Source organism: Tachyglossus aculeatus, chromosome 9 (assembly GCF_015852505.1).
Source record: "Tachyglossus aculeatus isolate mTacAcu1 chromosome 9, mTacAcu1.pri, whole genome shotgun sequence".
Lineage (NCBI taxonomy): Eukaryota > Metazoa > Chordata > Mammalia > Monotremata > Tachyglossidae > Tachyglossus > Tachyglossus aculeatus.
In genome coordinates, this window is record NC_052074.1 from 21,640,249 (window position 1) to 21,668,050 (window position 27,802).

The 27,802-nt window shown below is 49.7% G+C and overlaps 1 protein-coding gene across 1 annotated transcript in view; it reads left to right on the forward strand.

Moving 5' to 3' along the window:
• SCARA3 (scavenger receptor class A member 3) overlaps positions 1–7,346 on the forward strand; it is a 35,753-nt gene extending 28,407 nt beyond the window's left edge. Inside the window, exon 6 of the mRNA XM_038751382.1 lies at positions 4,333–7,346. Coding sequence (XP_038607310.1) covers positions 4,333–4,802 — 470 coding nt within the window. The 3' untranslated portion in view covers positions 4,803–7,346. The remainder of the gene's footprint in view (positions 1–4,332) is intronic.
• The last annotated feature ends 20,456 nt before the right edge of the window (positions 7,347–27,802 follow it).

Consider the following 27,802-nt stretch of genomic DNA (forward strand, 5'->3'; position numbering starts at 1 on the left):
ATGGGAAGGTGAAGGAATTGATCATGGAAAGGCTATTGGAGAAGGTGATTTTTTAGGAGGGCTTTGAAGGAGCGGAGGTTTGAGATTTTCCAATAAGAGGAAAATCTCTCTGTCTCTCTCCTCCATTCACCAGGAAATCTAGGCCGCTATGGTCTAGCTTGGGGCATTTTTCATTTGCCTTCCAAGATGGACCAGGGAGAGCTGGCAGCAGCAAGCCTTTGTTTGAGATGTGTGGATGCAGAGAGCAAGCAAGTCATTAAAAATAAATTGGGTCGTCAATGAATGGACACTATCCAGTCAAGAACAATGAACGGTCAAAGTGGCGGTTGCTCTGAGGCATATGTTTAAGTCTTTTATTTTATTGCTGCTCTGAGGCATATGTTTAAGTCTCTTATTTTATTGCTGGTTGTCAATCAATCCCCTTCTCTTAATCTGTTTAAAATGAGGATGTTTTTGCTAAGGTTATGTTTTAAGCAACTTACCTTTCAGTCTCAGTTGCTTTATTTCCCTGTGGTCTGGTTTATAAGATTTTGAAAAACTATTTCAGAGGACACCAAGAAAATATTAGAGAAAAATAGTTTTTGAATACCTATTTTAGTTCAAATATATATATTAATATAACCAGTTGTGACTAGTGCCATCTAAGTGGGCTTGTATTCACTGAGAGGTAGATATGCTTTAAACCCCTTCTACTTCTGGTCCTCAGCAAGTTGACAGTGCTCATCATTTGTGACTCACTCCTTGCAAATCTTGGCTGCTTGGGATCACCAGCTGGCTGTGCTTCACCCAACACTTACTAGGCCAGCCTCTACCTCCTCCATCCTATTTCCCAAAGGAGCATACCTTTTTGCAGGAGTGTTCTTGCTAGCTCCACTCTAATCCTGCTTTTTCACTTCTCTGAACCTCCTCTTCCTTTTGGTGTACGCAGGTGCTATAGGACCAAAGCCGTGCGAGAGGGAGAGAACCGGAATGTGTGTCCTCCTTTGCCCACAAACTGACTTTGCCAGCACGTGACAGCCACCCGCTCAGTCTCCTACCTGTTTATGGGTGGCATCAAGCTCTGTCTGCTCAGGAGAATAATAATAATAATAATAATAATAATAATAATAATAATAATAATAATAGCATTTGTTAAGCGCTTACTACGTTCTAAGCACTGTTCTAAGCGCTGGGGGGGGGGAACAGGGTGATCAGGTTGTCCCATGTGGGGCTCACAGTCTTCATCCCCATTTTACAGATGAGGTAACTGAGGCCCAGAGAAGTCTATCCCAACACTTGTTCGGCCCAGAGTAAATGCTCAACAAATACCACTATAATTATTATTAATTAGCAGGAGCCGCTGCTGCAATAGGTCACTACATGGATTGGGCTGGCTCCAGGGCCTGCTGGGATTCAGATTGACTCAGAATAGCTGATTCAGTTGAAACCGGGGCCATTTTTGCACCCCCAGATGGTGTGGAGAAAGAATGCCAAAATGGCTCCTCCAAACAAAAATAAATTATCCGGGAATGCATAAGGAAGTGACAATGGACCGCAAAGGGAATATAATTTGGAATTGGTGCTCTGTTCTTTTTAAAAAGCAACATAATCCTGGGAAATTTATTGGCAAGAGTTTGACTCGCAAGAGCTGGGAAAACCTCTTCCTCCTTCACGTCCCTTTTCCAAATAGGTTTTTCTAATAGAGTAAGACAAATAGAGAGAAACTAGAGAGGGCTCAGGGAAGAGCAACAGAAATAATTACAGAATAGAAAATACGATCCAAGTGGAAGGGTGATAGGTGTCGGAATTATTTATCTTGTTGAATAGAAGGATGAGTGAGGGGAAAATAATAACAAAGAATATAAAGGCAGCAGGGATAGTGAGCAGATGTTTTCTACATCCACTGAAGACAAACAGAATAAAATAAGTTTAAATTGAACATTATGAAGAACTTCCTATTTGAAAGGAGACATTTAGATGTATTACCAAAGGAGATTTTCAAGGAAGTTATAAGCTACTTTCTTTCTGGGATATTTCTGAATGCATGTCTGGCTATAAACAGGAGGATGGATTAGATGACCTCCAAGGTCTCTTCTGCTAGCTCGGTGATTTAATGATGTCACCGGGCCCAGTGTGCTGTTCAACAGTGCGGAGGGGGAGGGGAGTTGTGGTTCATAAGCAATTCTGCCGGTCTGGGAGATGGTTCCAAAGAGAAGGACTACCTAAGACGGTGTTGGTTTCCTGTCTGCCATTAGTTGACGTGATTATTTTGGAAAAAAGGAGCAATCCAGAGCTGATTTTTTGCCTGGCACCAAGAACTCCAAAGTTGTTGTGCTCTTACTCCTGGTCAGACTCTCTCATTTCCCCTCCTCCTTTCCACCTCTCCCTCCCTATGCCTCTCCCCAGCCAATCCCACTGCCTCCCCACCCACTAATCTCAGAGGCAGAACAGGGGATTTTAGCTTCTGCCTTTGGCATCTCAGTGTGAGTCAATATATGACAGCATCCCAGTGAGGAGGGAGACCGGGTGGGGAGGTTCGAGAAGGAGGTGGCAGGAAACTGGGACTGTAGTTTTCATTGGCTCCAATGGGGCATCACTGGGCTCTGATCCCCAGTTTAGATCATAACAAAGAACAGGCCTTACAGATGTTCTGGTCATTTAAAAATGTTCCAGGAAAGGGGATGAGGCTAGGAGAACGGACTGGGATCAAAGGAGCTTGGAAAGGTCACTAACAGTACTCAAGCATACCAGGCACCCCATCTCTGCTGACCCCCACAAATCCAGACAGGGGAGCGACCAGCTGGTAACCAGACTGACCAATATTAAAGCCAGACAAATGGCCACCTTGATGGAGATGGAGGGAGTGGGGATAGTGCCCTGCCTAGCCTCAGCCCTGCAGGGTATAATCTCCCAGAGCAGGTCAGTTGGACATAAAACCAACCCAACTGAGCTTGTGACTATATCTAGCCCTCCGGAGATAACCGCTTCCACAGCTTCAGGGCACTAACGAACCGAAAGCGGGGTGGGCTGACCTGGAAGAGACCAGCGCTGAATTGGAAAGTGAGACAGACCAAACTAGAATTGGTCTAGAACTCATATCCTGGGACCCATGTCAGTTCAATCAATCAATCAATCTATAGCATTTATTTAGCATCTAGTGAACGGAAAGCCCTGCACTGTAAGGCACAAAAAAACAAGTCACCCAGTCCCTGCCCTCAAGGTGCTTATAATGTAATGAGGGAGACCGACAAAAATGACTGAAAATAGAGTAGGAGGAAGAACAAAGATACAATAGGAAGTCATACAAGTGTATCAGGATGAAATAGCTCAGGAAATAAATGTACAAAGAAAAGTATACCTATGTATTCAAGCATTGAGGAGTGGAATAAAATGCATAAGTGCTAAGGGTTGATGTAACTAGGGTGCTGAGAATTAATTGGGGAAGGTTCTCAGGAGGAGATGGAATTTTTGGAGATCTTTACTCTGATGGATTTGCCAGGGAGGGATTCAGGCTAGGGCACAATGTGAGTGAGGGGTCAGACATTGGCGGGGGGCAGGGGCGGGGGGAGAGAGTGAGAGTGAGAGTGAGAGTGAGAGTGAGAGAGAGAGAGAGAGAGAGAGAGAGAGAGAAGGATTTTTGCTTGATGTGGAAGGAGACTGGAAGCCACTGGTGGCTTCTGAGGAGAGGTTTGAAAGTTGCTTGATGAGGTATTCTTGCATTTTTCCAGAATAACAGCTAAACCGATGAGGAATATCATGTAGGCTTTTTCAACAATGGCTACAGCCTTATTCCAGCCCTTGGTAACTTCTGTCCTATCCCAGTGTGATTCTCCATTCTCCCATCCTTCGTGGCATGAACTGTACTTAAAAGGAACTTTAAGCATCTCAATTTCTTCACAGGCCTCTGCTACAGGCTTCCCTTCCTTTGTGGGCTTCCTCCCTGAAGCTCATTGCTGAGGATGTCTAGAGTCGATTGTAGGTGGGGGGGACCTGATGGGTACAATTGGGCATGAATATACTCCTGAATGCTCGCAGAGGAAAATCTCCTGTAGGAACCAGTTTTATGTAATGGCTTAGCCAAGCTGCAGAAGCAGAACCTGGGTTCTAACTCCAGCTTGAGCAACCTTGAGCAAGTCACTTATCTTCTCTGGGCCTCAGTTTCCTCTTCTGTATGATGGGGCATTCAATACTTGTTCTCCTTCCTATAGGACTGTGAGCCCGAGTGAGGCAGGGACTGTGTCCAATCTGCTTATTCAGTGCTCAGTACAATGCTTGGCACACGGCAAGCACTTAACAAATGCCACAGTTATTGTTATTATTACTCATCTCTCCCTTTTTCCTCCCCTTCTCCAGGTGTCCCAGGCCTTCCAGGACCAAAAGGACTCAAAGGCGATGTGGGCGTGAAGGGGTCTCCTGGGAACAGGGGGCCAAAAGGAGACTATGGCAGCTTGGGGCCCCCGGGGTCCCAGGGCCCCCAGGGTCAGCCTGGTGACATGGGGCCAGTGGGAGAGAGGGGGCCCACTGGACTGAAAGGTTTCTCTGGCTTCAAAGGAGCCAAAGGCAGTTCGGGGCTCACTGGCCTGAAAGGAAAGCCAGGTCCCAAGGGTGACGTAGGACCCCAGGGGCCGGATGGACCTCCCGGCCCTCCAGGGCCCGCAGGCCTCCAGGGGAGGCTGGGGATCACCGGAAAGACGGGGTCACCGGGGCCACAGGGGCTCACGGGCCCAAAGGGAGAGCCGGGGATACAAGGCCCTCCGGGCCTGCCAGGGCCCCCCGGGCTGCCTGGACACCAGAGCTCCTTGAGAACAGGGTCTGCGGCTTAGGCCCAAGGGTGCTGCCAAACCTGGGGCTAGTATGGGAAAGGGGGAGGGTGGTGCTGGACGTGGCCCCGGAAAAGAAGAAACCTCTGCCCTTGGTATCCCAAAGCCAAGAGCTGCTGTCTCCCTCCCTATAGAAGCATCCGACAGTGTTCTGTCAGCCAGGGGTGGACCCTAATCCCGCAGCTTCCGGCTTCCCGAGCCGAGCTGCCGCTCGCTTTCCTGCTTGAAGCCCTGGAGCCACCCCTGCCCCACCCAACTTCAAAATGGGGGCAGGGGGAGAGAAGACATTGAGTCGCTTCCACCAGAAATCAAGGCGCTGAACCATTGCAGGGGAGGAACCAGCCGCTCTGGTTCTGAAGACCAGGAGAAAGAACTACTACTGCAGCTTCCTCTTCCTTCTTTCTCCCTTCGAAGATGTGAAGGGCAGTGGTCCTTGATAAGGCTCCTTCTATTGGTTCTGAACCAGGTGGGGTCCCATGGGGTTCCCCCACAGGGCGGGTCAGAGGTGGGGCCTTGGTGTGGGGGTTGGAGCAAGTGCGTGGGTGCGTGCTGAGAGTGACTGGCAAGTACGAGAACATGGATACCACACAAGAGGGAGATATCGGCCCATCTTACAGCCAACAGCGTACTGTTCTCTTCTTCGAGCCTCTGCTAGCCTATTGCCTCCTGCCAGCTACATCCTGGGTGCCAGCCAGGAGGGATGAGGCAAGAAGGGAAACCTAGCTTGTGGGAGATAATTTTGCTTCTAAATACTGAGTTTGATTGGCAAGGGGAAGATTGCTTTGACTCGGAAAAGTCAAATCTGAGCCAAGCAGACTAGGGGAGTGGCTAGTGAGAGATGAATCTGAGGGTGCAGAGAGGTGGTTTCTCTGGCTGGGAGTTAGCTAGGGAGAGGCAAGCAGTCCATTCTCAGGGTTCAGTCCACTCCTTCTCTAGTTCTCCCATTGGTGAAAAGCCCGCTAAGCAGGAATTGGGTCTAATGTATGAGACCTTTCTTCTCCTTCTCCCGCTTTTCTTCCCTGCGCTCCCCCGGCTCCTTACCAAGGACTTGCTTGTTTTAGGCAGCAGCTGTGCAGCAGGGTGGATAAAAGAAAGGCACCCTGGGAGGCACCCACCCACAGAGCAGTCCGGGGGGAGCACAGATGGACCAGGGGAAGCTGAGTCCTTAAAACTCTGGGTAAGGATGCTAAGGAATTGAGGCCATTTAGCATGGGGCTAAGACAAGTCACCCTGAAGACCAGGTGGTTTGAATATGTTCACGGGTGTGTGCGTGTGTGTATGTTTCTTTTAAAAGATATCTCTGAACCGGAGCTTCCCATTCCACCTCTTTCTTTCCCCTACAACTCTATTGAGGCTGGACCTCTCCATCCCCAAGGGAATTCCCCAGTCTTTGCTGGGGAACAATGTCCCCGAAGAGCTGTCCCGCAAGTAATAGCTTTGTCTACTCTCCTCAGCAGATTTGGATATGGACTACTGTACCTGGAGAAACTGCCCATCTGACCACTTGTGTGCTTTGGCCTCCTGAGATATTTGGTGAGGCAGGAACTATTCTTTTCCCCCTCCTTATATGACTGTCACCTATACCAGTCCCCAGATCAGAGGGCAGGACCACGAGAATGGTTCCATCAATTAAAGGGAAGAGTCTTGCCAGAATTTCAACTAAATAGAGCATCTGGCCTCTGCCGCTTCCTCGATGCTGGCCCTGACCTCTCACCTTGAGCAAGTGTCAAAGCCAGTGCCGGAAGCTTTGCTATGAAAGGTTAAAGGTCAGCAACTCTCCAAACTTTAAGGTATTAACTCCATTCCAGCTACCACATTCCCCTCCAGGGAGCATTCTTCCGGCCACCAACTGACTCTTGAATAGGGCATGGTGTTTTTGAGCTTTACCCCAGTCTCAATCCTCCAATTCACCTCGTCAGACCCTGGGTCTCCCACCCCTCAGAGGTCCCTTTAGCTCTGCACTTGATTCTTGCTCTTCCTCCTTCCCCCAGGAGCAGTTCCCTCTCTCTTCTCTTCTTTTCCTGCTCTCTTCCTTCCCTCCTTTCCCACTCAGGAGGCAGAGCTAAGAGGAGTGAAGCCCTGGGGAGCAGGAAGCTGGAGAAAGACAGACTGCAGCACAGAGCCTCCCATACGTGAGGGACTTCGAAGCACAAATACTACCACCCTATCCCTATCAGCATCTCCTCCGTAGCCCCAACTGCCAGTAACTGGTCTTTGTGCCATACTCTCCTGCTGTTTTCTTGGGGAAACTTTTTTTAAAATAGGTAATCTAATTTTTAAAATTTAATGCAAGTTCATTTAAAACCAATTTTTTTCCCAAATTGAAAACAAAAATTACCTCCTAATGTTTTAACCCCTGAAATCCAAATGAACTTATGAGATGTGCCCCTGTGTTCTCTGATGGGGCCCTGAGCGTCTTGTTAGGCAGATGGACGTGCAACTGGTTTGCATTTCTCTTCCCCTCTGCTGCCATGTAACCCTCGTATCTATCCATGATATCATGCAATGTATTATTCCAGAAGCAATAAAAAGATGACTGTATGAGGGAAGCTGGATTCCTAGCCTTTCTTCCAGTGGGGATGGGCCGAGCCAGGTAGGAGGGAAAGCGGACGCCTTCTGGCAGGGCAAAGAAGGGTTGGATGCACAGACGGCAAAACAGCCTCCTTGTCCCATCTTTCACCAGACAGCCTCTGGATCTATCTGGTCAATGGTCCAACCTAATAATTACCGTGGCATTTGTTAACTGCTTATTCCCTGATAAAGTCTTTACTAAGCGCAGAGGTAGATGCAAGATAATCAGATTGGACATGGTCCCTGTCCCACATGGGGCTTGAACTCCAAGTATGCTGAGAACTCTGCACTCTGAGAAGCAGAGTGGCCAAGTGGAAAATACACAGGCCTGGGGGGTCAGAGGACCTGGATTCGAATCTCAGCTCCGCCACGTATCTGCTGGGAGAATTTGGGCAAGTCACTTAACTTCTCTGTACTTCAGTTTCCAGTAGAGAGGTCAATCAATGTTTACTTTGGTATAATGTAGATGTGTGGACCCTCCCTCAAGTCCATGGCTAGCCACCAGGAACCCAAGCCCGAGCCTCTCCTGCATCCTTCTATCCCCCCCGCTCAATGCAGTTTTAACATTTCCCCCCCCATTTTCCTGTGGCTCCCGCACCTCCTTCTTACCCTCCGTGCCTCAAATCGAATGCCCCAACACTACCCGCCCCCCTTCTCTGCCCCTACTAGCACCGCTTTTTGAGTAAATAAAAGTATTTATTGAATGCCTGCAGTCAGTCCCTCCCCTCACTGTAATCCCCAGAACAACACAGCCACAGGGTCTGGGATGGGGAGGGGGTGAGGGAAGCCTGGGAGGGGACGGTAGCCAACCCCCACCTCATTCTGACCCAAAGCTATGGGGGTCCCCAGAGCCAGGGAAGGGGCTGCTGAGACACTGAAACAAGTTTTCTCAAAATTCATAAAGCAGTGTTGCATGGGGTGGGACTGAAGGGGGCTGGTGGGAATAAAGGGGTGGATTCAGGACGTGATGGGAGACCCACACAAGACCCACAGTGAAAAGGGAAAAAATTAAAAGTCATGGGGCAGGTGGAAAGAGAGGGAAGGATTTGAGAGGGAAGGATTTTAGGAGTATGGGGTGGGAGCATGTCAGGGGATTGCCTAGCCCCAGACGCCGATGTTGGAGCGTCAGCATGGCTCTTTCACTTCCACTGAAGTAAAATCGGGTCATCACACCAGTAAAGTGAGCAACCATTCAATACCTACTCACTGCTAAACTCTACAATTCTCCTTTCCTCAGGCAAGAAACCCCCAAATCCCAACTTTGTCTCCATCCCCTCACCGAATCATATTTATTGAGTGCTTACTGGGTGCAGAGCACTGTACTAATCACTGGGGAACGTACATTATAACAAGGCTGGTAAAGATGTTCCCTGCCCACAGCAAGCTCACAGACTCTCTGTCCAAACCCCCAGTCTTCCTGCCAGGCACTAATTCCATCTTCCGATTTTGAAGAAAAAAAGAATCTTACTGTGAGCCAGGAGCTCAGGGACCCGTTTTGCCTCTCCCTCATTCACGCTCTCCTAATTTTCTCGGCTCCTTCACTTCCTGTGGCTGACGCCCCATAGAACGGCAGCTTGAATCTCCAGTCAGAGCTCCCTGTATGCTTACATGGTGAATCCAGAGGGAGAATGTCAATGGGGAGAGTGTGGGAGGAGGTGGAGTGCCCCCCGGCATCTTTGCCCCAGCACTGCTTAAGATAAATACTCAAAGGTCACAATCCCCATTTCTCAAATAAGGAAACGGAGGCCCTGTACTATTGCAAAAGGGGTTGGAATTTCCTATTTGTTCAGGGAGTCTTGGCTTCCTTGGTTCTGAGGGAATGCTAGGGACAAGGGCAAAAACCTCTGCTAACCTCCACATCACCCTTCCCCTATCTCATGCTCCATAAGCCACTGGCATCCAGCCAGGTCTACCTAACAGAAACAATCCTGTGTTCAAAAGTTCATCTCTCCCAAAAGTCTTCTAGTATGGAGGGGGCATCATTAAATTGCAGAGATAGAAACTGAGGCATGGATAGTTGACTAGGAGTGACCCCACCAGTCTTTGGGAAAGATGTAGCTAGAACCCAGATCTCTGGGGTCCCAGCTTTCTGCTCAACCACACGACGCAGCTCTGAACGAGAGGCCAGAATGTTTGTCCTCTCGGGATAAGCAGCTACTTCGAGGGTGGAGCCAGAACAGGAGGGGAAACAGTCCAAAAGCTGCCTCCTAGAAAAGGACTCCACTCTCCACCCCAGCCTTCTTTCCTACCTCTATTCATCTTCTTCATGCCAGGAACTCTGTGCAAGGGATGGCCTGTGATGGGGAAGATGTGGGAGAGGAGGCCCCCAACCAGCACCAACATGGCAACATGCATTGCTGCTGCCACCTCAGCCCCCTCTGCCATGTAGGAAGGTGCAGCAGCTGCTGTTTCTGGATGCATGGGCCACCCCTCCTCCAGCCCAACTTCCCCCGTTACTCAGCATCCTCTGGCTCTGGGCCCTCGGGCCAGGATCAGGCCAAAAGAAACATGGAGCTCCCTTTCCCAGAACTGGAGGGGAAGAAAAGTACTTTAACAGCCCCTACTTAGTATCCGGAGCGCTTTGCTTCTCTCCAAGGACTGGAGTCCCAGCAGCTTCAACCTGCTGACCTGCAGAGTTGTGATTTGTCTGGTTTAGTGGCTCCATGTAATAATAATAATAATAATAATAATGATGGTATTTGTTAAGCGTTTACTAAGTGCAAAGCACAGTTATAAGCGCTGGGGAGGTTACAAGGTGATCAGGTTGTCCCAAGGGGGGCTCACAGTCTTAATCCCCATTTGACAGATGAGGGAACTGAGGCCCAGAGAAGTGAAGTGACTTGCCCCAAGTCACACAGCTGACAGTTGGCAGAGCTGGGATTTGAACCCATGACCTCTGACTCCAAAGCTCGTGCTCTTTCCACTGCGCCACACTGTTTCTCCGACTGATCATCCAAGCCCCCCAGAATCCACTTTGGGCCCCAAAATGATATCCTGTTGGGCTGTATAAGAGGAGCAAATTAGCTGGATATTTAGTCCTTGTCCATGGCTGTGTTCTTCCTCTTTAGAGGGGCAAAAGCAGATGCTTTGGGGACAATTTCCTGAGAGAAACTTTCCATTTCTGACTTGAGAGAGCCCAGAGCAAAGCCACTTCCTGTATCACTAAAGAAGATTTGTGGGGAAAGGGTCCTGCAGACAAGGATATGTCATGCCTGTGGGGTCACTAGTCCTGAATCAGGCCCAGGAACTCTGCCTGACCGAGCAGGTTTACTTGATAATCAGGTTCTGAGGAAACACCCTAAGAGGAAGTTTAAACCAAACTTGGCCTTTTGACCTTAACAGGTTTTCCCCTCAGTCCCCAGATCCCAGATGGATTCTTTAGCCTGGGGATCCATTTTTTTTTTTCTTTTTTGGGGGGTGGTATTTGTTAAGTGCTTACGATGTGTCCAGCACTGTTCTATAAACTGGGGTTGATACAAGTTAATCACTGCTTGTGCCACATGGGTCTCACAGACTAAGTAGGAGGGAGAACATTGCTGCTTCTGCTATGAAGCAGTGTGGTCTGTTGAATAAAGCACAGGCCTGGGAGCCAGAGGACCCAGGCTCTAATCCCAGCTCTGCTGCTTGCCTGCTGTGTGACCTTGGATAAGTCACTTAATCCATTTTGCAGTTGAGGAAACTGGCACACAGAGAAGGCAAGTGACTTGCCCAACATCACCATTGCCAAGATCCGCCCTTTCCTCTCCATCCAAACCGCTACCCTGCTAATTCAAGCTCTCATCCTATCCCGTCTGGACTACTGCACTAGCCTTCTCTCTGATCTCCCATCCTCGTGTCTCTCTCCACTTCAATCCATACTTCATGCTGCTGCCCGGATTATCTTTGTCCAGAAACGCTCTGGACATATCACTCCCCTCCTCAAAAACCTCCAATGGCTACCGATCAATCTGCGCATCAGGCAGAAACTCCTCACCCTGGGCTTCAAGGCTCTCCATCACCTCGCCCCCTCCTACCTCACCTCCCTTCTCTCCTTCTACTGCCCAGCCCGCACCCTCCGCTCCTCCACCACTAATCTCCTCACTGTACCTCGCTCTCGCCTGTCCCGCCATCGACCCCCGGCCCACGTCATCCCCCGGGCCTGGAATGCCCTCCCTCTGCCCATCCGCCAAGCTAGCTCTCTTCCTCCCTTCAAGGCCCTACTAAGAGCTCACCTCCTCCAGGAGGCCTTCCCAGACTGAGCCCCTTCTTTCCTCTCCCCCTCGTCCCCCTCTCCATCCCCGTCTTACCTCCTTCCCTTCCCCACAGCACCTGTATATATGTATATATGGTTGTACATATTTATTACTCTGTTTATTTATTTATTTATTTTACTTGTACATTTCTATCCTACTTATTTTATTTTGTTGGTATGTTTGGTTCTGTTCTCTGTCTCCCCCTTTTAGACTGTGAGCCCACTATCGGGTAGGGACTGTCTCTATGTGATGCCAATTTGTACTTCCCAAGCGCTTAGTACAGTGCTCTGCACATAGTAAGCGCTCAATAAATACGATTGATTGATTGATTGATTGATCACACAGCAGGCAAGCAGCAGAGTTGGACTTAGAACCCAGGTCTCTGGCTCTCAGGCCCGTGTTTTATCCACTAGACCACACTGGTTCCAGTGGAGAAGCTATGGGGTGCGTTTGCCCCGAGTCCAGTGAAACGGGGTAGGGACACTTGATCTGCTTAACTTTTCCAGGTCTCCTTTCCATCTTCTTTCAGGTTCCCAGGCCCTGGGAGGGATACCCTGGTGTCTTGTTCCTGGCTCTTGGGGGCAGAAGAGCTGAAGGTGGGGCCAGGGTGAGCATGCAAAAACCAGAATCCAGCCCAGAGGCCAGATTTAGAGGACTGCCCTTGCTCTCTGGGTTTTAGAAATTCTGAGACTGACTCTTTAAAGAGATCAGGGACTTGGGGAAGCCTCCTCTGAGGCTATAGCTCCAGAGACCAGCCTTTCGCAGGCAAACCTCTCTAGCCCCCAGCCCAGGGGCCTCAACCTTTCACCTCTGATGACCCCAGTCTCTCCCCTGCAACCCCCGCAGGAGAGGAAGCCAAGGAAAAAACTTCCAACGCAGCATCCCGCCCTCACCACGGCTCGTGCTGAGCTCGGCAATTCCTATTGCCCACAGCTCAGTGGAGCCCAGCATTGAGACCCACCTGTCAAAACAGAGAGGGGGTGGGGGAACAGCGCAGTTGGAGGGGAAGAGCCGTCTAAGCAAGCTCTCTGCTTTTCAGGGAAAGAGCTGAGCTGGGCTGGCCAGTATCCCCTTTTTTTCTCAAAGAAGGTAGTAGACGAGAGGAGGCGGAAGAAGGGGAGACAGCAAGCGAGGCTTTTGAAGGATCCTTATGCCCGGCACTACCATTGCCTCCACCATGGCAGAATCACCTGTCATCCCTACTTGCCCCTCCTCAAGCATTGGCAGGGCCACCTCTACCTGGGTTGCAGAGCCCTACCTCAGTTTGACTGGCACTGCTCTCCAGGACTTAATTCCAATCCTTCCTCAGTCCCCACGGGTCAGGGATGACCTGAATTCAGCAACTGGAGCCTCCTCGGGTGAACCCTGGGTAGGAGGCAACAGCTGAGTTACAACATCTATTTAGCAGCAGGGCTCAAATGAAGAAGAAACTTGGGCCCATGATGCTGTGGGGGAAGTCCACATCCAGACGTGTACTGTGGCTGGGACTAGGACTACTGAGGCAACACTCTGCTCTTGAGAAAACATAGTGGAGGTCTACTGTGATCCTACCCCTTTTAGAGGGGAATGATGAAGGGCTCATTCAGCAGTTGGGTTCTTCTTTGGAAAGAAGGAAGGAACAAACAAATGATGGGAGGAACCAGGGGCTACAGCCCAGGCTCTGTCAGGAGTGAGTACGGAGCTAACTTGCACCTGGGGCAGGGGGGTGGGCGGCTGAACCTGCCCAGGGTGGAAATCTGGGAAAACCCAAGATACTGTGAGCCCCATCAGTCAGAAGCTACACAGGCTCTGCCATCATCAGCAAACTTAAAGCTGTGTTCAAAGAGGGCATGGGGTTTGGAGGGATTCTCACTTTTGCTGGGCTCAGTGAGAGTTGGGGAGAATCGACTATCAGACTGAACACAGTCTGCGGACCAGACGACTCCATCTGGTTTGGATGAGTCCACTGAGGGAGCCATCACCCGAGGGTGGTGCTTATCACCTGGGCCCTGCCTATGCCCCAACGTCCTCCTGTAATCCAGGTAGAAGCTCCACCTCCAACTTCTGAAGCCCAGCCTAGCCAACCAATGAAACCCCTATTCTATCTGCCAGTTGCAGCAGGTTTTCTAGGGCTCAGTCTTGGGTCAAGGGTATAAGTCAATCGTTTAGTCCTCCGGGATGGCAGCCATCAATCAGTGGTATTTATTGAGCGCTTACGGTGTGCACTGTACTGAGCATTTGGGAGAGTTCAACTGAGTAGGTACACAGGATCCCCGCCCCCAAGAACCTTACAGATTAGTCAGTCATTAAAATAAAGATGAATATGTACATAAATGTTGGGGGTGGAGAGAATATAAAAGTGACTAAAGGGTATAGCCCCGAACAGAGGATGGAGTTCCATCTGCCCTGAGGACATTATAAGGGCCTTATTTTCTTTTTTCTTTCACTGTCGTGCTTTGAGGGGAGGAGGAAGGGAAGTAGCATGGCCTAGTGGAAAGAACACAGGCCTGGGAGCCTGGGAATCTAATCCTGGCTTTGAAACCTGTCTGCCTGCTTGTGTGACCTAAGGCAAGTCACTTCACTTCTCTGTGCCTCAGTTTTCTGATCTAGTAAATGGGGATTCATTACCTGACCTCCCCCAGTGCTTAGTACAGTGCTTGGCACATAGTAAGTAATTAATCACTATTATAATTTGGCTGAGGTGCTATCAAGTTACACCGGACAAGAGGAGAGTTAACGGTCCTTTTGGATTTGGTGTTCTCTTCATACCGACGGCTTCTTGACGCATGGGGCAAGGTGGCCTTGTGGGGCATTGGACTTTTGATACCAAGCTCCTTGCTCGTCTATTACACCTCACAGCCCCAGCTTGTCCACATGGGTCATCTCAGCAGCCACTTGGGCCAGACCCACTAACGGGATAGCAGCTTGGATGGAGCAAGGGCTGCGCTTCCTTTCGGCTCCCAGGGGTGCTCAGGGTACCTGTGGGCCCAAAGGGAACGTCCTGCCCTGTCCCTCGCTGCCAGGAGGACCAAGCCGAGAGGGTGGGTAGAAAGAGTCGGGGTGGGGGCCGGTGGGACTCATCCTAGCCTCATGCCACCCTTAGGAGAGGTGGATGGACAGTCTATTCTCTCTCTGCCAGTGTTAGAACCCCCAGAACCTGAGCATGGGAGGGAGCGGTCCCACTAGATTGTCAGCTCCTTGAGGGCAAGAATTGGGTCTACCGGCTATACTGTATTGCACTCTCTCAAGCGATTAGTAAAGAGCTCTAGCAGGTAGGTTTCCCGGTTTCCAGCCAGGTGGCTGGGGTTCGACTTCCAGTATGGGAACAATTAATTCTTCCCTTCTAGACTGAAAGCTTGTTGTTGGCAGAGAACATTTCTACCAACTGTGTTATACTCTACTCCCCTAAGTGCTTCGTACAGTGCTCCGCACACAGTAAGCACTCAATAAATACAATTGATTGAGTGCTCTGCACCCAGTACGCATTCTCTGATTCACTATAGCAACCCCAGAGCCAAGACTTTTGAAAGATCTTGGCTCGAACCCCTGGACTGCATGCTCCATATGAATTAAGTCATGTCACGTCTACCTGCATTTTCTGTGGGTGCTGCCGATCCCAGGGAGGCCAAGACCTCAGTAACAGGTCTCTGCCAGATGGGTGGGGTGGATTGGTATCTGCTCCCTCTGGCCTCTGAGCGTCACTGCCCGGGAGAAACACAAACTGGAGAATTGAACATTTCTCCCTTTATTCTTTGTACTGATTTAGGATGGCCACTGAGAGCCCTACGGATCACTGGTTGGCCCTTTGCCTATCTGAAAGAAAAAAATGTACATTATTTCTGGTGAAGGCAAGTCCCTCTTGCCCCAGAGTCTGTGAAGAGAACATCAAATCCGAAGGACCGTTAACTCTCCTCTTGTCCAGTGTAACTTGATATCACCTCAGCCAAATTATAATAGTGATTAATTGCTTACTGTATGCCAAGCATTGTACTAAGCACTGGGGGAGGTCAGGTAATGAATCCCCATTTACTAGATCAGAAAACTGAGGCAAAGAGAAGTTAAGTGACTTGCCTTAGGTCACACAAGCAGGCAGATAGGTTTACTTTACCCTCCCAGGTCCCTGTAAATACGGGCAGTACTTCTGGACTGTTGGGGCGTGGTGGTAAGAGTCGGATAGTCAGCTCCCTGCCCTGTTACCTGCCTGCCTTTCCATCCTCCCACCCCACCTTCTTTGATCAAAGAAAGGGGAAGGCGGAGACAACTGGGAGAGGGGGCCCCTGCCTATGACCGGTCAGTGGGCGAGTGGGGCTACATGAGAAGCAGCGTGGTTCAGTGGAAAGAGCCCGGGCTTTGGAGTCAGAGGTCATGGGCTCAAATCCCGGCTCCGTCACTTGTCAGCTGTGTGACTTTGGGTAAGCCACTTCACTTCTCTGGGCCTCAGTTCCCTCATCTGGAAAATGTGTATGAAGACTGTGAGCCCCTTGTGGGACAACCTGATCACCCTGTCACCTCCCCAGAGCTTAGAACAGTGCCTTGCACATTGTAAGTGCTTAATAAATGCCATCATCATTATTATTATTATACAAGATAATCACGTTGGACACAGTCCATGTCCCATGTGGTGTTCACAGTCAAGACCCATTTTACAGATGAAGTAACTGAGGCTCAGAGAGGTTAAGTGTGACTTGCCCAAGGTCATACAGCAGACAAGATCAAAACCCAGGTCCTTCTGACTTCCAGGCCTGTGGTCTATCCATTGGGCCATGCTGCTTCTCACGGTTTCTAACTGTTTGGACTTCCAAAACCAGTCTGAGAGCTTGCTTAGGCCCCCAGCTTTCTGAGCCCTGAGTACAGATATAGGAGAATGCTGGGAATACTTGATTCTGCACTATTCCTCGTGCCTACCACTCCCGTGTCTGCTCGGAGCATGGAAGTAATCCGGCCCTTCGAGAATAGTGTCTCCGAATCCTGGTTCTCAACAAAAATGCTCTGGTGTCTGGGCCCCTGGCTGGGCAGGCCGGCCCATGTTGGAGAAGGAAGGTATAGAGCTGGGTTAGCAGCCTCCACCCCTCCCTGCCGAGGGCCGGCTCCCCAGCTGTTTGTTGCTGTTGGCTGGGCAGCTTCCTGTTTTTCCCAAAAATAATAGTTGCCTAACCCATGAGCCATGGAGCTGTTTGTGAAGTGAATCACACTAATTTAATTCCCTAAACTCTACCTATCATCCTTTTAACCACCTAACGAGAAGCATACGGATTGTGGGGCCAGGGAGGGCACCAACTCCACAGGGTCACTTGCCCACATCCCGCCTCCGCCAGTCCCCTGGCAACCAGCCCCTCATCAAGGTGTGCACCTTGGGCTCTGCCCGTCTCCCGACCATCCCTAGGCCACCACACGTGGCAGAGGTAGTAGACGGAGCACCGGTTCGACTGACCCATCCCTGAGCTGCTGCACTGCTGCTGCTGCTGTCACAGCCACTTGGTCCAGGTGGCAGCCACAGCCCAGGCCAAACCTCCTCTCCACTCCTCTGCCGCTAACCTTCTCACTGTACCTTGTTCTCGCCTGTCCCGCCTTTGACCCCCGGCCCACGTCCTCCCCCTGGCCTGGAATGCCCTTCCTCTGCACATCCACCAAGTTAGCTCTCTTCCCTCCTTCAAAGCCCTACTAAGAGCTCACCTCCTCCAGGAGGCCTTCCCAGACTGAGCCCCCTTTTTCCTCTCCTCTCCACCCCCCTGCCCTACCTCCTTCCCCTCCCCACAGCACCTGTATACATATTTGTACAAACTCCTCACCCTGGGCTTCAAGGCTGTCCATCCCCTCGCCCCCTCCTACCTCACCTCCCTTCTCTCCTTCTCCAGCCCAGCCCGCACCCTCCACTCCTCCGCCGCTAACCTCCTCACCGTACCTCGTTCTCGCCTGTCCCGCCATCGACCCCCGGCCCACGTCATCCCCCTGGCCTGGAATGCCCTCCCTCTGCCCATCCACCAAGCTAGCTCTCTTCCTCCCTTCAAGGCCCTGCTGAGAGCTCACCTCCTCCAGGAGGCCTTCCCAGACTGAGCCCCTTCCTTCCTCTCCCCCTCGTCCCCCTCTCCATCCCCCCCATCTTACCTCCTTCCCTTCCCCACAGCACCTGTATATATGTATATATGTTTGTACATATTTATTACTCTATTTATTCATTTATTTATTTTACTTGTACATATCTATTCTATTTATTTTCTTTTGTTAGTATGTTTGGTTTTGTTCTCTGTCTCCCCCTTTTAGACTGTGAGCCCACTGTTGGGTAGGGACTGTCTCTATATGTTGCCAATTTGTACTTCCCAAGCGCTTAGTACAGTGCTCTGCACATAGTAAGTACTCAATAAATACGATTGATGATGATGATGATTTATTACTCTATTTTACTTATACATATTTATTATTCTATTTATTTTGTTAATGATGTGCAGCTAGCTTTATTTCTATTTATTCTGATGACTTGACGCCTGTCCACATGTTTTGTTTGTTGTCTGTCTCCCCCTTCTAGATTGTGAGCCCGTTGTTGGGTAGGGACCGTCTCTATATGTTGCCAACTTGTACTTCCCAAGCACTTAGTACAGTGCTCTGCACACAGTAAGCACTCAATAAATACGATTGAATGAATGAATGAACCAAGCCAGTTGGGCTAGGGCTGTTTCCCCCATCCTTGCCCCTAGGGTGGCAGCTGCCTAAGGGCTTCCTGACTCAGGCTCTCTGACTCCATGCCTTGGAAGACAGGGCAGAGACCCTGGTGGCTGCCTTGCTCCTCCTCCAATGGCTCCATAGTCCAGTCCTAGGGCTTGGGTGCGAGACACCACCACTGAGGCGTGATCCCCTAGCAGATTGGAACAGCCACAGCAACGATTAGTGAGGGCAGTGGTGGTAGCTGCAGTTGTTGCTGTTGTTTTAACCTCCCCCTCCCACAATTCATTCATTCATTCGATCGTATTTATTGAGCGCTTACTGTGTGCAGAGCACTGTACTAAGCGCTTGGGAAGTACAAGTTGGCAACATATAGAGACGGTCTGTATGCAATAGCGGGCTCACAGTCTAGAAGGGGAAGACAGACAACAAAACAAAACATATTAACAAAATAAAATAAATAGAATAAATATGTACAAATAAACTAGAGTAATAAATATGTACAAACATATATACATATATACAGGTGCTGTGGGGAGGGGGAGGAGGAAAGGCGGGGGGATGGGGAGGGGGAGGAGGGGTCAAGCGCTCAATTAATACTATTGATTGATTAGTTGACAAAGAACAGCATAAATGCCTCGCGTTTCCACTTCCCACTTTAGTCTTTCTTCCCGGGACATAAAACCAGTATGATGATGATGATGGCATTTATCATCATCATCATCAATCGTATTTATGGAGCACTTACTACACGCAGAGCACTGTACTAAGCGCTTGGGTAGTACAAATTGGCAACATATAGAGACAGTCCCTACCCAACAGTGGGCTCACAGTCTAAAAGAAGGGAAGGAATAGGGTTCAATGAAGAGATAAATATTGTCTGCCTACCTCCTCCTCAGCCTGAATCAAAGGAAACATCTATCTCATTACCTTTCCAGGTGGGACATGACCCTTACTGTGGCTCTCCGTGCCTTTGGGGAACCGGGATCTCCTGGGACCTGGATATAGTCTAGGGTGGCCATTCAGCTAGCTCTGAGCCGGACATTCTTGTTTTCAGTTGGTCTTCCCCCAACTCCCCACCAATCCGGTATGGATACAGAACCAGAAGATGTCTTTATGTTTGCTATTTTTATTTTATATTCTGCCAGCCTCTCTCCATGGCAACACTTGTGCATGTGAGTATTCATTTATTTATGCCTAGTCTCAGCCCTTGTTTTTATATGCATATTTGATTGCCTGTTCATTTTTTTTTTCATTCTGATTCCACTTTGAATATTTGTGGGGTTGTCTCCCCTCCACGCTATTAGAGTGTAAGCTCTTTCTGGAAGGAAACACATTTTGTGCTTATGTTGTATTTTCCAAGCACTTGCTCCAATGAATTGCATTCATTAGGTGCTTAATCATTCAATAAGTGGTATTTATTGAGCATTTACTGTGTGCAGAGCACAGTTGTAAGCGCTTGAGAGAATACAACACAACAGAGTGGAAAGACAGAGTTGGTAGACATAGTCCCTGCCCACAGGGAGCTTACATTACTACTTCTGACCAGCACTCCTAGAGTTTCCTCCTCAACTCTTTCTCCCTGCCAACTTCCTACCCTCTAGCCCCTCTTTGGTAGTGGGAGACCGGTCAAGGAGAAAGGAGCCCGAACAGACAGTTCTGTCCTAACCCCAGAGGCACAAGTCCCATGGGGAAGGCATCTAGTTGTAGTTTTTCAGCTAGAGATCAGAAATAGGAGAGACAAGAAACAGGCACAGTGATAAGGTTAGTTCGAGAGGAATGAAGAGTGCAAGCTGAGGCGTAATGGGAGAAGAGAATGGATAAGTAGCAGGGAGAGAACTGATTGAGTGCCTTAAAGCTGGTGGCTTTTTGATATAGAGAGGAAAGGACAACCACTGAAGGTTTTGCAGGAGAGGGGGAAGGCCAGTACAGAATGAATGAGCCAACTCTGCTCTCTGTTCAATAATGCCCTGCCCTTGGCCCCTTCCCTGCCCCTCACTCTGCCCATTCTTTAACATCACCCTACTCTGCCTTCACTTTTCACTGCCGCCAGCACTGCCCCATTTTCCTTTTCTTCACATGACTGGTTTTCCAGCATCTTAGGGCGAACTCTTCTCCCCCCACCCACGGCCCATCTTCATTTCTCCTTGCGAAGTGCCCAGCTGCAGGCCCGGTAATGGAGCATGGAGCTGCCGGCTTCAGCCCGTGTGGGGAAGTGGAAAGGAGGGGCATCTGGCATGTCTATTGCCGCCTGTGAACTCATCATGCAGAGGCAGCCAACAGCTGCCCGGAGGGAGGATGGTGAGGGAAATAGCAAAATACCCTGCCAACTCCCCGGGGCCGGGCCAGGCTTCAGGCTGGGCTCCCTTAGTGGCAGGAGGCAAGGGACTGGGTGCCCTCCTTCCCAGCATTGGAACAGCCAAAACTTTTTCTCTTTTAGACAAATGGTCATTTACATCACGTTTGTGCCTTTCAGATAAGATGTGGGGCCAGGGTCTACGTTTCCCGAATCTGTTTTTCTATACAAATTCAGTTTTCAGTCTTGCTCATAGACAAGCACATTATGGTGCTCAATAAATGTCTACAAAGAGAGATGTCCAGGAGGGCAAACAACCAGGACAAGCTAAGAGGAGGGGCTACCATCATCAGTCTGCCACAATTGCAAGCTCCTTGAGGGCAGAGATCATGTCTACTAGTTGTATTGTACTCTCCCAAGTGCTCAGTAAAGTGCTCTGCACAGGGTAAGCACTCAATAAACACTATTGATACTGATTGATCACAGTTCCCCAACTCTGGTTTCTGGGGCCAAAGTCACTTAGGAATCGTACTCTACTGTCTCCAGCCAGGTTTATTTGTTGTTTTTTTAACGGTATTTGTTAAGTGCTTACTATGTGCCAGGCACTATACTAAGCACTGGGGTAAGTACAAGATAATCAGGTTGGATACAGTCTGTGTCCTCCATTGGGCTCACATTCTTAATCCCTGTTTTACAGATGAGGTCACTGAGGCACAGAGAAGCTAGGCAAGTTGCCCGAGGTCACATAGCAGACAGGTGGCAGGGCCACGATTAGAACCCATACTCTTTCCACTAGGTCATGCTGCTTAAACCTAGAATTTGGTAGGATCTTTTTTTGTAAAGCTGGGAAAAATACCAAATTGGAGGGCCCTGTGGACTTCACAGAAGCTGGAAGAGTTAGCGTGCCCTGTTCCCTCCAGACCTGCCGGTCCTGAGCACTTAGCATGTAGGATCTGGAAGTCTTCAGGACACAGTAGGTGCTCAGTAAATATCACTGACTGATTCTGACTTCCAGGTAAGCCTTTAGCTAACTCAGCCCATAGGAAAGACTCTATCACCATTCCCTCGAGCAGCTTTCAACAGACTGGGATAGAAATAGAGAAGGGCAGCTTCTCTCCGGCTTCCAACTACCAGCTTGCCAGAGGTAACAGGGCAAGTGGGCAGGAGTGGGCTCAGGGACAAAGTGAGAACGGAATTGGCAGATTAGGAATTTGGGAGAAATCTGTGAAACGCAGACTACAGCAGAAAGCTCAATTATCCACGGGAATATGGGCAGCAATGAAGAGGATAAAGGAATTAGCAGATAACTCACAAACACCCCCAAGAAATAAGTAGCTCTGGGCCGCCTTTTCTCCCTTCAGCTTTCCCTTTAATCTTAATTAATCAGAAACGGTGCTTAAACATCTGAAAAAATGTAGTTTAGCTGTTGGAGAAATCCCTTTTTTTTCTGAACTGACTTTATTTCTGACAAAATAGAGAAGGAAGGGAGAGAAGCAGCGTGGCTCAGTGGAAAGAGCCTGGGCTTTGGAGTCAGAGGTCATGGGTTCGAATCCCGGCTCCGCCATATGTCTGCTGTGTGACCTTGGGCAAGTCACTTAACTTCTCGGAGCCTCAGTTACCTCATCTGCAAAATGGGGATGAAGACTGTGAGCCCCACGTGGGACAACCTGATCACCTTGTATCCCCCCAGCGCTTAGAACAGTGCTTTGCACATAGTAAGCGCTTAACAAATGCCATCATTATAATTATTAATTGCTCAGACCTGCTCATTTTTTGGAAACTCAGACTGTAGCTGTGGATGTGTGTGAAGGGTCTGTTTGCCTGCATGTTCCTGGAAGCCCAGGAAGGTGGGAGCGGGAAGAAGGGGAGAAACTCCATCCAGAAGACCAGCATCAAAGCGGGGGAAAGGCCTAGAGGGTCCTAAAACAGGGAAAATCCTAAAGACCCCTCATAAGAAAAAAGATCTTTTGTATAGGATAGCAACCATTCATCTCCAGTGGAAACACAACCAATTAGAGGGAAGGACTTGGGCAAGGGGAAGGAAAGTCCAGAGCCATGAATCCCTCCCAGGGATCCCCAGATAACAGACTTGGGAAACCAGTGTTAATCAAGAAGGCCGAAGGTCAGGATGGTGAACAACACAGAAGGATCTGTGGACACTGTGCCCAAAGAAAACCTTTGTGCCCAAAGAAAACCCAAACTATAGAGAAGTTTGTCATGGTTTTGGGGCATGGTGGGATAGTAATCCCTGTGTTTAAGTTAGGAACAAGTTCCAGGTAGTGGATCATTCATTCATTCACTGTCGTATTTATTAAGCCCTTAGTGTGTGCACAGCACTGAACTAAGCACTTGGGAAAGTACAATGCAGCAATAGAGTGACAATCCCTGCCCACAACAGCCCACAGTCACAGTCAATCAATCAACAGTATTTATTGAGCACCTATACTGAGCACCTATTGTGTGCACAGCTCTTTCCTAGGAGCTTGGGAGAGTACAATAGAGTTAGCAGACAAGATTCCTACTCTGAGGACCTTCCATTCTAACGGGGGAGCCAGACGCTAAAATAATTAACAGATAGGAAAGCTGTCTTTGGCTTTTCGATCGTTTTTTGAGAAATAACATCCCTGTGAATTTAAAATTTCATCGAACGATGACGTTCTATCTCCACTCCATCATGACCACCATCAACTCCAATACGTACCAACACCCAGCCCGCCTGCCACTGGAGTCTCTTTAAGGAGTCCTGAGAGAAGCAGGCTCCTGCCCCAGCCCTGGACTGTATCCCTGTTAGTACTTGGAAGAATCCCACCCCGGGTCCCCCAGGTGAAAACTCCTGCCTTAGCCCATCAGGCTATGACTACTTCTCCTGGGTCGGAGACTCAGGATGGCCTTCTAGCATCTTCCTCATATTCGACAGAATCAACCCCTGGGGTTGTGGAGGGCAGCCTCAGAATTTTCCAAACAAATTGGTCTCGGGAACTGATCTCGGCCTCACCCAAGGATGGAAACTGTTCTTCCTACCTGAAAAAAGGTGGGGAGAGAAGACTCAGCCTTGGGAAGAAAGCTGCCACCCAGGGAGAGGGTGTGATTTTGGATTAGAGCAGGGAAGAGATTAGATTTTGGAGCCGTGAGACCGCAGCTTCCTGACCAGTTCCCTCTGAATCACAACATGAAACAAAAGAGCAAATGGACACTGAAGAAAGGGTGTTAGGTCAGGAGTGCCTGCACACCTGATCTGCCCAATCCGTCTGGGAGGAAAGCAAACTCCGCCTGGCCACCCTTGATGTCCCAGGTTTCTAGGAGGGAAATCCCAGGTAAGAGAGGAGCCAATAGGGAGCACCAGGGGAAGCCTCAGAGCCACGTGAATCAAGTAGTTTAGCAGCAGGAAGTAAGGCTAATAAGCAATCTTCTACAAGAAGCCACATAATTAGGCCATGGGCACCGACAAATTCGGTTCAAGAAAGTCTCAATACTTGTTCCTCTGAATCTCCCTCTACCACTCCAAAACCTAACACGCCACCTGGAAAGAAGTAGAATATAGTGCAAGTGGTCCTGCTGGACAAAGGAAGCTGCGTTATGTCATGCCCCATTAGGAAGAGCTGGAGGCTCAGATGGGGTTTGGGGAGTGGAGACCCTCGCCAGTTTAGAGGAGCCCACCGGGAAAGTGGCAGGGGCTTTTTGACCAGTTTTTTGCTTTTGTTTTTAAAATACAGCCTACAGTAGAATCCCTGGCACTGTTTACTTGCTAGAAGCTGACATGGACCCAAGTGGTCTTGAGACTTTTCTAGAGGGAGTCAAATGATCAGCTGCCAGGGCCTATCGGACCACCGCTGGGGACCGGGCAGTGCCTCCAAAGGACAACACAATCTTAGGTTTGGAGTCACCAGGAAACCTCAGTGGATTTTTATGAGATGCCACGTGAACCTGCTGGGGCCAGTGCTCTCCTTGCCCCCTGGCCATCCTCTGGGTACTTGCTCCGAGTCATCGGGTGTCTAGAACTCGCCCTGATCTGCAGCCTCTCAGGGACAAGTTTATGCCTGACTTTCCCTTAAATAAATGAAAACAGCTTCCAGGATTTCAAAAAGCCTCCTCTTGTTTTCCTTCAAGTCTCTGGTGGAAAAATAACCAACCAGGGGAGACAGAGTGAGGGTCAGAGCTGCGGAGGCATCACTCCTGCCTCTCTCAGTCCTTGGCATAACCTGACCTGCTCTGTCCCTCTGGGGCTTGTTTATCCAAGATTTGTTTTATTGGCAAGCTGGGGGGGAAGACGCGGGAGGAGCTGGTGAAAGTGAATCAATCTGAATGGTGTCACAGCATGGGAGGGAGTGAAATATGGTGGGGTGGGGTAGGGGTTTATGAATTTTCTTGTCTCCTATATCCACCCAATCTAATTTTTTTTTTCTGTACCTAAGCTGAAGGCCTTGGTGCCCACCTTCCTTCACTTTGAGCCCTGGCAGGACCAGAATCTAGATGGCGACCATAGATTATGTCTCTTTTGGCTTATCCTCCTATTTGCTCTGCTTTCCTCCTCTCGGGCCAGTCTCTAAACACAGGGTGTTTTTCACACTTGCAGCTCTCCCTCCTTCCCAGGCCCTGCCAGGACCCCGCTGGCAGGCACATGAAAGGGCTTCCTGTCAAGAATATGCAGGAAACACAGAGCCTTGAAACTCCTTGCTGCCCTGGCCCCAGCCCCTGCCCCGGCCCCACTGAAAACTGTGGCGGAGCTATGGAAATTTGGCCTGGATGAGCAGGGGAAGCATAGAAAGAAATCCATCTTCCCTATAGATCACAACAACCAGCATCCCAGGATCAGAGGCCTAGAAACTGATGGGAAGCATACAGGGGAGCAGGAATTGGTGAGAGAAATGGAGAGGAGGGAAGAGGGGAAAGCAGGGAGAGAGCTGATGATGGGAGCAGGGGGTGTGGGAGGGAGCAGCTGATGGCGGGTAGAGGGGAGGACGGAGGGAAGGGCCAGTGGGGCCAATAAACCACCTTAACATAATATTCAGCAGCAAATGTGCTTGAGAGAGGGATTTCTGAGCTCCTGAAAATAATGCTTGGGGCAGCACTTTGGGTTTATTAGTGCAGGATGAGGTAAAAAAAAAAAAAAGGAGCTATATAATTTCAAACATGTTAGCAAAAAAGAAGAAAGGGTAGAGACCTTGGGGAGTGTAAGAGATATTAGCACAGCTTCCACTGCACTAAGAGACTTTCTGAAGGGCATATGTGTGTGTGGGTGTGTGTTTGCTTATGAGAAGGCCCGGTTTCCAAGCAGGAGTGGGAGCGGTGGGATGCAGAAGGGAGATTGGCACTTCTTGCTTAACTTGGTTTCTCTGGAAGGTGGCAGGACTGGATACTTCAGAGCACCGAGGTAGACAGTCCAGTGCCTGTGGAGGCACCCAGGATCTCCGGGTTTCAGGACCTAACATCCCAAGACAACAGTATCCAGCATTCCCAGATATCAGCTACCCAGCACCCCTAGACATCAGAATCCAACAGCCTGAGACATCAGCTATCTAGCACCCCTAGACAACAGAATAGAGCAGGGGCCTCGGAAGGACCTGGGTTCTAATCCCGGTTCTGCCACTTTGCTGTGAGACCTTGGGCAAGTCACTTCACTTTTCTGTGCCCCTGTTACCTCAACTGTAAAATGGGGATTAAAATTGTGAGCCCCATGTGGTAGATGGACTGTGTAACTGATACCTCAAAAACAAGAACAAAAAAAATCCCCGGGATATCAGTAATTGGCAATCCCGGACATCAGGGCCCAGCATCTCCAGACATCAGCTACCCAGCAACTCCATGCATCAGAATTCGGCACTCCAGACATCAGTATTTAGAATCCCAGACATAAGTACTCGGCACTCAAAGCTTCAGGTTTCAATCAGTGGGGTCCTGGTGGTCCCCTGATGTCACCCCACGAGAATCAATCAATCATTCAATCGTATTTATTGAGCTCTTACTGTGTGCAGTGCACTGTACTAAGCACTTGGGAAGTACAAGTTGGCAACATATAGAGACAGTCCCTACCCAACAGTGGGCTCACAGTCTAAAAGAGAAGGGGGAGACCAGTACTGTCACCTGCATAGCAGGGAACTTGTGTAGATGTTGGGTTTGCTAAGGTAGTGGTGGAGGGGCTGTGTGTGAAACCCACAAACCTCGCAGCTCCAGGAACACCCCTGAGCGTTTTCCCGGCCTTCCATGCTGGAAAAAAAAATAACTGCACAATGTTCTTTCTTTATTGGCTAAAAGGAAAGGACAGGCAGGATCCAGGAACATTTTCAGCCTCTTCCTCCGCAGAGGACCAAACAATTTCTCAGCCCACTTCCCTCCCCGTCCTCCTGGGTGCCGCCTGCTCTCCCTGGCTAACCCATTTTGTGGGAACTACCTGGCTCTCCATTGGCCCTCCCGACGACATCCTTGGAATTTAGTTCACCCAGGATTTTCCCTTCCTTTCTTTGACAATTCTCATTTTGTTCCTGTTTTTTCTCCTTTCTATCTTCATGTCCCAGTCCAACGGCCTACCTCCAGATTTTATTTTTAGCTTTACGATGGTGCCCAGCTGATTGTCTGGTGCCAACAGGGATCAAGGCCAATGCTGCCCCACCTCCTCCCTCTGGATGTCTGTTCTGCACCCAGTAAACTGCTCAATAAATACTACTGACTGATTGACAGTGTTTTATAAGGAGCTGCTGCCTGACTGGACAGTAACAACGGCAGAATTGTCAGCGGGGCCTTGCAGCTGACCAGGCCAGACTGGCCCTCGCATTGTGCTCTTGGTCGGGCCCAAAGCGGTAGGGGTGGACAGAATGTCCAAATGCAGGGCTGGAGCCCCAAAGCAGAAACACCTGAGGAGGCTTGGCCCAGTCGGAAAGGCTTGTGTGAAGGAATCGATTTGGGTGCTGGTGGTGTGTGCTGTGCCACTGCCCTCTTTCCTGCCCGTTGGGGCAGAGGGGCGCCAAGTAAGTAGGCCAGCAAGGGAGCAGCCCGGTGCCCAGTGCACAAAGGAAGTTAATGTACAAAACCTGTTCATAGCCAAAGTGACCCTAGCATATTGCCGATGCTGTGCCTCGGTGCCAGAGGCCAGCAGGCGGGTGGCCAGGGTAGCCGCTTCGGGAACAACTGCAATCTTTGCTGCCCACGAGAAGCCATTTTCAGGACTTCTCTGAGCCTGTTGACTTTGCCCGGGAGGTTCTTTTATCAGAAATCTTTCCCCTCCAAGTGACTTTGTGGGGGATTCGCTGGTAGTACAGAGCTCTAGACTGAAG